At 50.1% G+C, this 14,033-nt stretch overlaps 1 protein-coding gene across 3 annotated transcripts in view; it reads left to right on the forward strand.

The window, feature by feature from the left end:
• The window catches only part of QRICH2 (glutamine rich 2), a 450,378-nt gene that overhangs the window by 132,151 nt on the left and 304,194 nt on the right, over window positions 1-14,033 (forward strand). For all 3 annotated transcript variants that reach the window (XM_085616929.1, XM_085616930.1, XM_085616931.1), the window contains exon 2: window positions 420-503. In XM_085616929.1, the coding sequence (XP_085473055.1) occupies window positions 420-503 (84 nt within the window). The remainder of the gene's footprint in view (window positions 1-419; window positions 504-14,033) is intronic.

A 14,033-nucleotide genomic window follows, 5' to 3' on the forward strand; every position in this document is an offset into this window, starting at 1 on the left:
TTTGCAGTGGTATTAACGAATTCTTCCCTTCACTTCCGGGTCACGAAACGTAGGCATGGCCACATAGAAAGGACATGAAGAGAGAGATGACTGATACACAAATGCAAGGCTGAATGACAGGTTCGATGGTCAGAGATGTAAACACATTATGGCAGCAGGATTTACGTCATACCTTCTGATGGTTCATTTCCTGAATGGGAAGATAGATGCGGTAGAGAAATCTTGGAACACGGCAAAAGTGTGCACAGTGCTAGGCACCTCGTTTACCCTTAAAATAAAAATATACAATTACAAATTAAGTTATTCGGACATGTGGGCTAGTTAATTATTATCTATAACGGTAGCATTTAGTAAACGTGTGCTCTTTCGTGTGCCTTTTACAAACATATTACTAATCGTATATTCTGCTTTTATCCCAGATCATGGCCCTACTGCAAGACCTGCTGAACGAGACGAACGTCGTAAAGGGCGACATTCAGAAGGTCAACGAGCAGTACGGTGAGGTAAGTCTTCTCTGGAGCCCAGTCCGTGCCCACCTGAGACACCCTGATGGTGGGGTGAGCACTGGATCTCCTGAGGTGTGGGAGCTCTGACTTACCGGGAATGTTCGGTCATAGAGAGAGCGCCGGTGCAGTTCTGACGGTTTGAAAGTTATGATAGGGCTATCTTTATATGTGCTTTGTGTTGTGTGAGTTGTAAGAGGTGGTGGCAGAGTGCCCAAGGGACTGGTCTGAGATATCATGAGATTTATACCTAGGTCGTTGGCCTTCCTGCAAATGAACCATGGCCCTTGCGATGATTCACGCATTGTTATCAAGGCCTCGTTCAGGTCGAACCTGAGTGTGTGGGTAATGGCCTATGTTTCATTAGACTCCCACCTGGGCAGATGGCCTTATAGTTGTGATGGGTCTAGATCTCTTTAGGTTCAAACTAGTTGTGTGTACTTGACGTTGTAGTTGGTTCGTGTCTCTGATTCATACCTCTGTAGAGGGGCTTGTTTTCATTGATCCGGTCTCCTTGGGTTTATACTTTGGTGGGAACTGTTATTGTTCTAATGGGTCTAGGTCTCAATACAATTATACCGCAATGGGTGGCTGTGTTGCTGTATCTGGTTCAAGCTGCACTACATTCATGCCTGGATAGGTGAGGTTCTTTTGTCCAGATCCGTCTGGGATTTTGGCCGCTGTAAGACGAAGGCTGGCCACCTGTTCCAGATCCTCATGAGACAAAAACCCGAACAGCATCAAGCGCATCTATCAGGCCCAGTGTCTCATGACATCCAGGCCCATACAACAATAAAGCCAGCTTGAGGCTCAGAATTATATGGGGCCTGGGACATCTAGAGCATCCACCTTAGTGTGGCCATTTGGTGCGCTGTATCCCGTGCCCCATCTTCCTTCTGAGATATGAAAGAGTGAGCAGCGTGTAAGATGTCAGTTCTGCTGTCGTAGGTGGTGCTGCAGATCTGCTTGGTGGTTGGTGTAGTATTGGACCTGTGTCAGGGTTTTGGGATGGAAACAGTGCATGGCGGGTTGCTTATCAATATATTGGGATTGTCGTCAGGCCTACGGGGCAATCAGGCAGTGCCTGATTGGCTGGTCTGAAAGGTCTGTGAGTGGGCCGCTTTCTTGGCTGGCTGTGGGCCTGTTTTAAGGTCCGCTGGACCAGTTTTCACTGTTGATTTCCCTTATATTAAAACAAACATAGCCCGTAGCAAGCACAAATTCATCCAGTCTTCCATACCTTTCGAAACACCAATATAGCATACATTCCATAAGGTCAAAACCGACCCAATTTGCAACCATGGCCACTTTTGCAGCTGCCTAATTCAGTGGTGGGAGCCACTTTTATTTTGGTGCCCGGGCCTATTTTCTGTCCCAGTCAGACCCTGGTTGTCGTTGCTTTGCATAGGGCTCCCCAGAGGCGCAACTAGAGCCAAATTTGCGGGGGGGGGGGGGGGCGGGGGGGGTAAGAAAAAAATTCGGGGGGGGGGGAGAGGCTGAATCTTTTTAAGCAATAAGCAGAGTGGAGCTGCAGGGGCTCTTAGAAGGGGTGAGCAATAGGCAGAGTGGATCTGCAGGGGGCCTTAGAAGGGGTGAAACAACAGCAAGGCCTCATTAACATGCAAATGGTCTTTTAAAGACCTGTGAAGTACTCGTGTGCAGCTGTGGGTGTGCCCGGGAAGCTGTCTCATCCCGGGCTGCCACACACGACGGGGGCGGGGGGGGGGGGGGGGGGCTGAAGCCCTTTGAGTCCAATGGGTGTTGCGCGCCTGGGGCTCCCTTACCCTCAATTTGAGTACTAAAGCGCGATGCCGGATTGAGAAACTAATGCAGCCCGCCAACCTGCCAGAAGGTGTCCATATTGGGGTGTTTTTTGTGGTGTGTATTGGGAGAGCTGTGTTTTGTTTCCGGAATGCCACGGGGGGAGCTGCAGTATTTAGGTGCATTATCTGAATTGGGCTGGATTAGCGGGGCAGAGCTGCCAGGAGGTGCCATTGCTGACGCAGGATTCCTCCCGCAATGAAGCCTGTGGTCTTGTCCACTCTAGGCCTTGCTGTGCAGCGGGCGCGCACGTGCGCTGCCAGTCTTGGCCCACTGGCACAGGGCTGCCACGCGCATTCCAGCTGATAGGAAGTCGCCTCGTCACTGTCACATCTCACTGCCTGCCAGTGCCTAGTAACTCGAACTAAGGCCGTAGTAGCGCGTTCCGCTTCTCGGATGAGGGCCCAGGATAGACGCGACCTCTGGGCTCCCTGCGTTGTTTGTGTTGGATACACACAGAATAGCAACCAGTAGTCAACCAGATGGAAACCATCGCACCTCAACAGGATCCACCTTGCAAAGCAGGTCCCCGCGACAGAAACAAACACAGCGACAGCGCAAAACAGATCACAGCCCTTGGAGACCCAACAAGGATTCCCCTGCGCGCGCCCATGAGCAGTGTTTGCGTTACATACCGCGGCATTAGTTTTATTTCAGCACCTATACAACCTGGCCAAGGAAAGGGCGCACTACGAAGAGCAGGGAAGGGATGACAGGCAGGTGCAAGTCAAACAGGAAGTCCAGACATCCAGTACTCCTGCTTCAGCACCGTCTCTAGCACACCCAGCCTTGTTATTACCACACTCCCAACAGCTTCCCTCAAAAGACATGCGGCACGTGTTCTGACAGAAAGTGACTGCATACATTTGGGGTACACTGTGCCTTACATAAGGGCCAGTGTCTGCAAGAGTCGTTCAATTGCACTATTTTGCCCTTTAGAACATTTATACATGCAACGTTGTACTTAGCTCCTCATTTTATCCACTGCATGGTCCTAATATTCCCTGTGATCCCCCATCTGTCCGAGCACACTACCTGCATGACTGCCAACAGCATCAACGCCTATATTCATATCCTTTCCTTTCTTTACCCCTAATGTACCCAATTCTGTGCCCGTCTCCAAACTACAGCCCAGCTAACCTGCTGAAACTTCGAGTATCTCCTCTGGTATCACAGGTCTGCTGCCCAAAATTTCCAACCCAGGCCTTCGGCGGTTAAGCAGCCAGTAGATGAAGGGAGAAAGGCAGCACAGCTAGTCCGAGCGCCTCTTAAACCCAGCCACCCCTGCTGTCTCTGCATCTACTGTTCATCATCGTGTTCTGTATTAACCTTGTAGTGAGCCACTCGGCCACTGCAATACTATGTTTCACCAGCAACTCCCTGGGCCGGGCTCGGACCGGGGGTATAAATAAAAAGTGACGTCAGCGCACGTGGCTGACGTTGCGGACGGAGTACCTGACTGCCTGCATGTCTTATTAGCGCCTGAGCATAAATAGGCCACCCCTGTCATAGCCGCAATTGTTCGCGACCCTTAGCCCCTCCACTAGCCACAGTAGCCCCCAGGACGTGCCATCACATTGGCGACGAGGTGTGAAGAGTGTGCAGCCCACGCGCCCGCCTCTCGCAACGCAGATCGGCGTTGGTGGCAGGCGCGAAGGCGTGAGGCGGCAACCACTGCCCGCGGCAGCCTGAGTGCGGAGTGGCAGTTCGGACACTGCGGGGGAACATTGGAGCGCGGTAAGGTGACCACGCGGGCAAGAACGGCAGTGTGAAGGGCCGTGTGTGAGGCCTATAGTGGTGCGGCCTGGAGGAGGCGTGTGAGCAGCCTTCACTACGGTGCGCAGTGTGAGCCCGGTGCAGCCCGAGTGCTCGGAGAGAGTGCGGAGAAGCAACGAGGTGCGACCGAGGCGCTCAGAGAGCGCAGAGAATCGCCGGTTGGTGCAGCAGGTGAAGAGGGGTGCCAGGAGGCATCAGATTATCACAGCTGGGGAGGCAGACTGCTAAGAAGGGGTTTTGGAGGAGAAAACTCAACTGCTTGACAAGTGTGAAGCCATAGGTGTACAGGGAGAATTGCTGAGAGCACGCCCACTGGTCGTGGCTGAGGGGTGCCTATCGGAGAAGGCTGCAGGTGGTGAGGGTGCCAGTGGTGGACAGCACAGGAACTAGCAGGCAAAGTAACAGGGCAGCTGTGCCATAAGGACAATCATGACCACACAGGAGGCAGTGGCAGTGCCACAGGATGCAGGAGCGGCTGAGGCAGACCAGGACCCCGCATGGCAGTGAAGACCCTCCCTGAGTTCAGTCAGCTAGCGAACCTGGCCACGGCGGCACTGCAAATGGTTGGGCCAACTGGAAAACTACTTTGTGGCCACCAGAGAGACAGATAATGCAGTAAAACGCTCCACCATGCTTTTGATGGGGGGGGATGAACTCTACCATCTCTTCCTGGACCTTTTGGACACGGGAGATGGCAACAACTATGAAAAGGCTGTTAGGGCTCTCAATAGACACTTTGATCCACAAGTTAATCCGGATTTTTAACACTTCAAACTGCGCCAAGCCAAACAGAAGGAGGACAAATCTATAGATATGTTCTTTGCACGTCTGAGGAAACTGGCGAGTACCTGTGTGGGGATTGATCGGCAGTTTGAGACGGCGCAACTCATAATAGGACGCAAATCGTTGGAGTTGCGCAAGCTGATACTACGACAACCTGGAATTTTGTTAGACAACATCTTGGTTCTCGGGAGGTCCCACAAACTAGCAGACGTCAGGGCTGGCGAGATGGAGTCGGCATTGGCCGAGAAATCCATGACTACTCAGCCACTGTATCCAACTCCTATCAAGGAAGAAAGGGTGGACGCAATCAGGAAGACGCACACTAGAGGCCCAGATCCCACGAAGCGCACCGAAGAGAGACAGAACAAGCAGGGGTGCCGGAACTGTGGGCTGGTGAATCACTCCCAGAGAGGGTGCCCGGCGCAGGGGCGACAATGTCTTAAGTGTAACAAATATGGAAATTTTGCGAAAATGTGCCAGAGCACAGCAAGATCGGGGGCAAGTTGGCCCAAAGGTCCAAGGTTCCAACGGAGCGCCAAAGCTATTCAGGAGGTGGAGGAAATGGACAGCAGGTGCCAGAAGCTGACGGTGGCAGGTGTCGAGGAGGACGACGATGACAATGTCTTTGTAGCGTCGAACATTCGAGGAGCTAACGCTACAAGAAGACCGCCACCACTGTGTCAAGTATGGATCGGAGACAATTGCATTCAAACGCTCATCGACGCTGGGGCATCCGTGAACATCTTGGATGCGGCGCAGTATAAGGAGCTCAGACCAAGACCTCGGTTGCTTCCCACCACAGCGAAAATACTCACCTATGGAGGACATACACCAATCCCGCTCCAAGGAGTAATTGAGGTTGAGGTCAAGCATCGGGACAGAGCGACGCCCGCGAAGTTCTACGTCACATGTGATCGGGCTGGTTCCCTACTGAGCTGCCACACTGCTGAGGATCTTGGACTCGTAATGTTTGCAAGGCACATTCACCAGTCACAAGCAGAGGTGGTGCTAGTGAGTTCCCCGAACTGTTCCGAGAACTGGGATGTCTGAAGGGAGGGGAGGTCCAGCTCCACATTGACGAAACCATCAAACCAGTGGCTCTCCGACACCGCAGAGTGCCGTTCCATCTTCACCCACTGGTAGAGGCTGAACTGGACGCCTCGAGAAGGATGGAGTAATTGAAAAAGTGTCAGGGCCAGCACCATGGGTGTCACCACTGGTCATAGCGCTAAAAACCCAAACAGCCGGGGGCAATCAGGTTATGTGTGGACATGAGACTACCCAACAAGGTGACCTGAAGAGTGAGGCATATCACCCCTACAATAGATAAGATCGTGTCGGACATCAACGGGGCACAATGGTTCTCAAAAGTGGACCTGAACTCCGACTACCACCAGCTCGTGTTGGCAGAGAAGAGTAGATACATAACAACTTTCTCGACACATGTTGGGCTCCGCCGGTTCAAGCGTCTGAGTTTTGGAGTATCGTCAGCGCAGAGGTGTTTCAGGATGCGGTAAGAGAGGCCTTGTCTGGATTGTAGGAGTGATAAATGTCAGCGACGATATTCTCATTTTCTCCAAATCGCTGGAGGAGCACCACACCCGTATAAAAGCTACCCTCAAGCGGCTGGTCGAGCAGGGGCTAACACTACACAGAACCAAGTGTGACTTCTATGCCAACTAAGTCGAGTTCTTTGGATACAGATTCTCTGCAAAAAGCCTACAGGTAGATCCAGCAAAGGTAGAGGCAATCAGGGCGGCGGCAATTCCCCAAACACAATCCGAGGTCCGAAGCTTTTTGGGGATGGCTAATTACTGTGGCCGTTTCATCCCCCACCATGCAATGCTGTCAGAACTGCTCCGGAGATTGACGAAAAAGGATGTGCCATGGCAATGGACAGATGAGGAGGTACGAGCGTTCAACGGAATAAAAGGGGCGCTGCTACAGGGAGCTACAGTGGCATATTTCCAACCATGAACAGCGACGGAGCTGGTAGTGGATGCCAGCCCAGTGGGCCTGGGGGCAGTTCTGCTCCAAAATGACGCACAAAATGAGTGGGTGCCCGTCGCCTATGCCAGTAGAGCGCTCACGGCTGTGGAGACGAGATATGCTCAAATCAAGCGGGAGGCACTTGCAATTTGATGGGAATGCCAGCACTTTGACATTTACCTGTGTGGGCGCACGTTTACCGTGGTCACTGATCACAAACCGTTGGCGCCACTGTTCAATGGAACTGCCCGCAATGGTCCCCCTCGAATAGAACGCTGGGCAGTTCAGATCCAACATTATCGGTTTGAAGTAGTGTATTGCCCTGGTGTGAACAATCCGGCAGACTACTTGTCAAGGCACCCACTAGCTCTTCACTCTGGGAACAAGGTTGAAGTGGACGAAGGAACAGAATCATTTGTACGGCAAATCGTGGAGGTGGCGTGCCCACAGGCGTTGTTCTTAGAAGAAATCCAAGAGGCTACCCAGCAGGACAGGTGTTTGCAAGATGTGAGGAAGACACTCCACAACCATCAGTGGAAATGGTTCCTGCAGGGGTCTGGAGGACTAAGGGCAGAAGAAAAAGAGAGCCGGGAGAGCCGGTGGAGGTGCCGAGAGGAATTAAGTGAAGCCGGCGATGGAATAATCCTCAGGGGAACCCGACTGGTGATACCGGCGAAACTCTGGAAGCGAGCAGTGGACCTGGCCCACCAGGGTCATGAGGGAGTCAAGAAAACCAAGGCCAGACTTCGGTATAAGGTGTGGTTTCCAGGGTTAGACCGCCTGGTAGAAGAAAAGGTGCGAGGATGCCACGCATGTTTGATCACAGGAGCTGACCCGCCTGTGGCACCCATAATCACAGAGGGGCCTCGCCAAACGCCGTGGACCAAAGTGAGCCTGGACTTTGCTTCCCTGATGGAAGGCACACCGTGGTGATGGTCGACAGTCATTCCAAGTTTCCAGTACTCGAGGTGGTCACATCCGTGGCGTTTGACTGCATTCAGCCGGTGCTGGAGAAGATAATTGCACTTCTGGGGATGCACGAAGAAATACCAACGGATAATGGGCCGCCGTTTCAGGGACAAGACTTCAAAGAATATCTGGCGCAGCATGGGATTAAGCATCGCCGAGTGACACCCCAATGGCCGCAAGCCAATGGGGATGTCGAAAGATTCATGAGGACTATAAACAAGGCATTGAGGATTGGAGTGGATCAGGCGGAAAATCTGGAGAGTTGCCTGCACCAATTCTTAAGAGCCTACTGGCACACCCCTCACTGCACTACCCAGTGTGCTCCAAGTGACTTACTCATGAAGCGAGCTGTGAGGGACAGCATTCCCACGAGTGACCAATGGGCGCCTGCAGTGCTGGACACGGAACGAACCCAAGATCAGCGGCGACGCAACAATGACCGGGACAGTCAGAGAAGAGGAGCCCGCCCGTCGACAATACGAGAGGGGGACCTCATGGTGGTGAAGGACCGGCATCCTGGGTTTCGAACACCATACAAGCTGGAGCTGTGGAAGGTGACTCAGGTAAAAGGGTCCATGGTCACAGTGCGAAGAGGTTGCCGGCAGATAACACGCAATGCGTTGTGGTTCAAGAAAGGACGAGATATGGCGGAGCCGGTAACGGAGTTTGAACCCATGGGGTGGAGTGAGTGTGACGCCTCACATCAGGAAGGAGTCGAAGACACCCCAAGAGAGGAGTGTGAGGAGATCATTGTGGAACGGACAGGAGACATCCAGGGACAAGTTGAGCCATGGGACACAACAGAAGATAATCACTGAGGTAGTCAACATTATGGACTGAGGGGAAATCCTAACCCCAGTAGTCGCCTGAGAGACTTCTTTTGTTGAAGATTCCGCTGGTAGTGGACATTGAGAACATGAGCACATCAAGGAAAGAACTGTTATGTACATTGTTATGTTATGTTTGTGTTGATGGTATCATTGCATTTTCCGTGGGATAGATGGGATGTAGTGAGCCACCCGACCACTGCAATAATATGTTGCACCAGCAACTCCCTGGGTCGGGCTTGGACCAGGGGGTATAAATAAATGGCGACGTCAGCGCACGTGGCTGACGGCGCGGACGGAGTACCTGCATGTCTTATTAGTGCCTGAGCATAATTAGGCCGCCCCTGTCATAGCTGCAATTGTGCGCGACCCTTAGCCCCTCCAGTAGCCACAGTAGCCCCCAGGACGTGTCCCATCACAAACCTCTCCACGCACCAGAGCTCCTAATCTCTGCCAAGTCACCATGAGCATGTTTTCGCTTTGCATTCTGGTGCTTGTGGTCTTATTTTTCTGCACTGTAAATTCCTGACAATAGTAGCACAATTCAACGGAGAAACATCACTCTGCTACGCAGGGCACAAGTCCTAAAAAAAGAAGTGAGGGGACTAACCTAATTAATCAGTATGCAAGTGGAACACGGCGCGTGACATCACGGCGCGTGAGGAGCGTGACATCACATCACGTGACATCACAGGAAGTGGCATCACAAGAAGTGACATCAGATCTTAAGCCCTCACATATACGTTTAGTAGGTCTATCATGAGTACATTTGAGCACATTTCGAGTATACTTGCAAACCATCCTGATTTAGGCAGAAGATTCACACTTTTGTAATCTTCACATAAACCAATGTTGCCTTTTGTCAGCGTAAAGCTCCCTCTGCCCATAGTGCTTTAAAAGAAAAAATAGTGATATTTAAGCTATTACAACACCTCTTCAGGGGTAGTATGCGCTATATAAATGCTATTTATTTTGAGCAAATACTGGGAAAGATCAACACATCTGACGTTCTTACAGCGCATGCATATCTCCTAATAAGTGCCTGAACAAAGTGAAAAGCTGCCTCTCTTAAGTATGTGTGAGGTGCTAACAAGGTGTGAGCCTTTGTTTCCCCTCTGCTGCATTTGCTTCTAGGTTTGAGTCTCCTGACTGCTGCCAGCCAGGAGACTCGAACAAAAGGAGGCCTAATGACCCCTCAAATTCTGCCTCTGTTATAGGCCCAGCAGGAGTCAAATAAGAGAGCCCCCTCCCGTCCCCGCCTGCACGTTGTTGCTGATCAAAAGCAGATAGGAATGTGCAGGCGCTGCTGAAAGTGTCCCGGTGTTTTCGCAAATCACATCAGGACGAATTCAGCATCTTTTTCAGTGCGTCCACCCTGTGAAAAAAGTGGATGGACACCGTCCACCTGCGTGTACCCCCGACCCGTGACCTGCTGCTACTGTACAAAGATACCTCGCTGTGGCGCAGCAGCCATCACCATACCTAGATACTAGGCCCCCTGGTATCTTACTTCAACAACATATTGTGGGGCTGGGCGTGCAAAGCTGCCAACCGGTCACAGATTATGTATGACACCTTAGCCAGTCCTAACTTTCTAGTGAGGAACATGCTAGACTACGGAAATTGCCATTTTTAGGTCTGGCTTGACAGCACAGCTGTTGCCAGACGTTATTTAGTCAACCTAGATAAGAGCTTTCACAAGTGCTACAGAGTGCGGCGCGGCTCTGTTCACATCTTGGTAGCCAGGAGTGCATGTTTTGATTGGGCAGAAGTTGTGGATTTCCATAGAGGTAGGCGAGCCAATAAATTAACAGTTTGAGGTGAACTAGAGGCAAACCAGTGATCTAGTTTGACTTTTAAAGCCTGTGCATGAGCTGAGCCTTGAAATTTTGTCATGTAAATCATACACAATACATTACGTAAAATATTATAAAGTCATTGCAAAAATCAAAAAAGTGTATTTAACATGTGGAAGCTTTGACATTAATACTTCACACTATAGCACACACTGAAAAATAGTTATTAGAAGTTTTGAAACGAACTTTGAACCAATCCCGCCCCCGCCCCACCCTGCAACTATTAGTCAATTAGGAGGCAAAACAGTTGTCATGTGAACCCTGTATGTGGCTCAGATTATTGTAGATAGAGCAACATTACACATAGTCCAGGAAATCAAACACAGTAGGCTTTTGTTCAGCTGGTCTTCCGAACTCACTGATGCGATAATGAATTAAAAGGAGGATCTGTGAAATAAAATATTTGCCTAAGATCATGCAATTTGATTAAGTAGAGTTCACTTTGTACAAATCTGCCACTAAATGGATATGTATTTATCTCTCCTTGTTACCTTATAAAAAAAATTGTTTTTAATTTCTTTTATTGATATTTTGCATAAACATAAGAGAACATTAACAGTTTACATAACAATGCCACATTGTTCACAGTATTGTTAACAGGTAAGTACATAGCCAGTGACATTCGTACAGCGTTACCCTCATGGTGTGGGTTGGGGAGGGCATCAATATTTTTGCAGTGCACTTATCCTCTTTAATATTGTGTCAACAGTATACCTGTATCTTTTACAATTTGTCTGCCAACATGGATGGGAAGGTGACTACTCATTGCGTCTGACATGAGTTACTATATCTCATCTATAACTATGTGTTGTAGCCAGCTCGTAAATGGAGCCCATATGTCCTTGGGGCGGGACCTTTCAGGCAGTAGCTCCCAGTAACAGGTCAACTGGTTCCTGCAATATGTAATGTCTCTAACCCAGGCTTGTGTTGTTGGTGGGGTTATTGCTCCCCAGTGTAGTGCAACGTGTCTTTTTGCTAGCAATAATAACATTGCCGTTAACTGCCTCACAGCAGGTGGGGTATCTTGTACATAGCATAGCAGCGTCACCATGGGGGTCCTTGGTATTGACTGCCCGGTGATGGACTCAATATGGTTGAGTGTTGTGGTCCAGAAAGTGGGCGTAGATCCACACTCCCACGCTACATGTAGGAAATTTTTCCCTCTGAGCATCTGTAGCGGCAGCAGGACGCATCAGCTTTCAATCCCATGCGGTGTAATTGTGTGGGGGTGCGATATAGGCGATGAATATATTTAAAGTGGATTAGTCATAGCCTATAGTTTGGGGATAGTTGTTCCAGCTGTCTGCAGCACAACCTCCACTGTTCTTCTGTGATTGGCTCTCCCACATCCGCCTCCCACCTCATGCGAGACATTGGAACTACGATTGGGGATTCTCTCTGGGTGGTCGTATAGATGCGCGTCACACGCTTGCGGGTAGAATTCACTGTTAGCATATGTTCTAGGGCTGGCAGTGGTGAAGGTGCACTGGGGAACGAGGTATATTTGGCCCGAAATGCTGATCTTATTAGTAAAATGGGGTGTCAAGTGCCGTTGGCTGTGTTGTACTACACATTTGTTGTGGAGCGTCAAAAATTGGCCTTCTGTACCATTTGTCAGTTTGTGTAGTCTCGCCCTACTTTGTGCCTGTCTGTCCAGCAATGGGGTGATAAGTGGGTTATTACTAGCGGCATGGCCTGCGCATATAGGTTGGGTATTTTTGCCCTTTTGCGTATCTCGTGCCATGCCCATCTCAATGCTTCTGTGGTGTCGATTTCTTTTTGTGGGTGTGTGTATTCCTTATAAAGTGCAGTGATCAGAGGGAGTGGTGTTACCGTATCAATTTCTATGGCCACAGGAGGTTGGAAAGGTATTGGGTATAACCAGAATTGTAAGAACTGGGCCTGTGCACTATATGCGTATAGCGCAAAATGTGAGGATCTCCCAAGCTATCCTAGGTTGTTTACCAGTCCATACCAGCTCTATCATAAGTGATCTGAGGCGCTTGAAAAAATGTGTGGGCAGTGGTATCGGGATGTTGGAGAATAAATATAGCAGTTTGGGAAGTATTGTCATTTTAGCAATTGCAATGCGCCCCGCCAAAGAGAGCGGTAGGTTCTTCTACCTCTTTATTTTATCCTCAACCCAATCAATCATTCTGCCATAATTTGCAAACCAAATTTCTTGTAAGTTGCCGCTTATCCAGATCCCCAAATAACGAACCGGGCCGTCAGCCCATGAGATCGGATACTCAGTGTTAAACACTGTTGTGCCTGAGGTAAGTGGAAGAATGATGGATTTCGCCCAGTTTACCTGGATGCCCAATATGCCCCCATATCTCACTAACTCCCTGGTTACAGGTTCTAAATTTGCCGCCAGGTCAACCAAATACAGAGTAATATCGTCGGCAGACATGGATATTATGAGCCCCCTAATGGTAAAGCCAATGCTCCAGTTGGTGTGGTGCTACCTGAGTCTGGCTGCTAGTGGTTCAGTTGCTATCACGAATAGTAGTGGCGACACCGGGCACCTCTGGTACGTGCCGCAAGTCATTTTAATGGGTTATGATGTTAGCCCATTCACTCTGATCCGGGCTGTGGGTTGGGTGTACAGTAGCTTTATGTGCTGTATAAACATGGGGCTCAGACCTAGGCGAGTTAACAAAGTGAACAGAAATTTCCATTCTAAGGAATCAAATGCTTTGGTAGCATCTAGTAGTGCGGCTATTGCAGGTACATGCGGGGCTAAGGTAGTGGAGCAGAGCGAACAGCGTGCAGAGTTTATGTGAGGTGGACCGTCCTGGCACGAACCCGGATTGATCTGGCCTAATTATCATTGGCAGTAGTGGCTGTAGTCTGTTGGCCAGCAGTCTGGCGAAGATTTTTGCGTCTAAATTGACGAGGGAAAGTGGCCTGAAAGAATTGCAGTTAGTGGGGTCTTTACCTGGTTTTAGTAATGTAATTATGGCTGCTTCTCTCATGGTCTGTGGTAGATCCCATCTTCTAGGGCTTCTTGGAACACCTCCAAGAGATGAGGCGCAAGAATCTCAGCATACTCTTTATAGAACTTGGCTGTAAAGCCGTCGGCGCCCGGGGCTTTGTCTGCTGGGAGGCTCTGAATTACCTGTCTGACCTCTTCGACTGTGAATGGTTTGTCAAGGTACTCACAATGAGCCCTGCCCAACTATAGCAGTTCTAGTGTGTCTAAATAGTCTTTTATCACAGAATCCTCCGGGTCCATTTGTGTAGTGTAGAGTTGTGAGTAGAAGTTTTTCATGGTGTCTAGGATTTCTGGCGCTGTTCTGGATGGGGCCGTCTCGGGGTTAGTGAGTTCTATGATGTGGGTAGCACTTCTTGGGGATCTAAGGAGGTGTGCCGGTGTTTTCCCAGGTCTATACCCTTCCCCGTATCGTCTCGCCCACACGTATTTATTCAGGAATTTTGTTTCCCCCTCTGCCTCTTCCAGGAATGCGGTTAATTTCCCCTGGATCTGCGCTAGCGTTGCAGTAGCG

The sequence above is a fragment of the Triturus cristatus genome, chromosome 7 (genome assembly GCF_964204655.1).
Source record: "Triturus cristatus chromosome 7, aTriCri1.1, whole genome shotgun sequence".
NCBI classification, from domain to species: domain Eukaryota; kingdom Metazoa; phylum Chordata; class Amphibia; order Caudata; family Salamandridae; genus Triturus; species Triturus cristatus.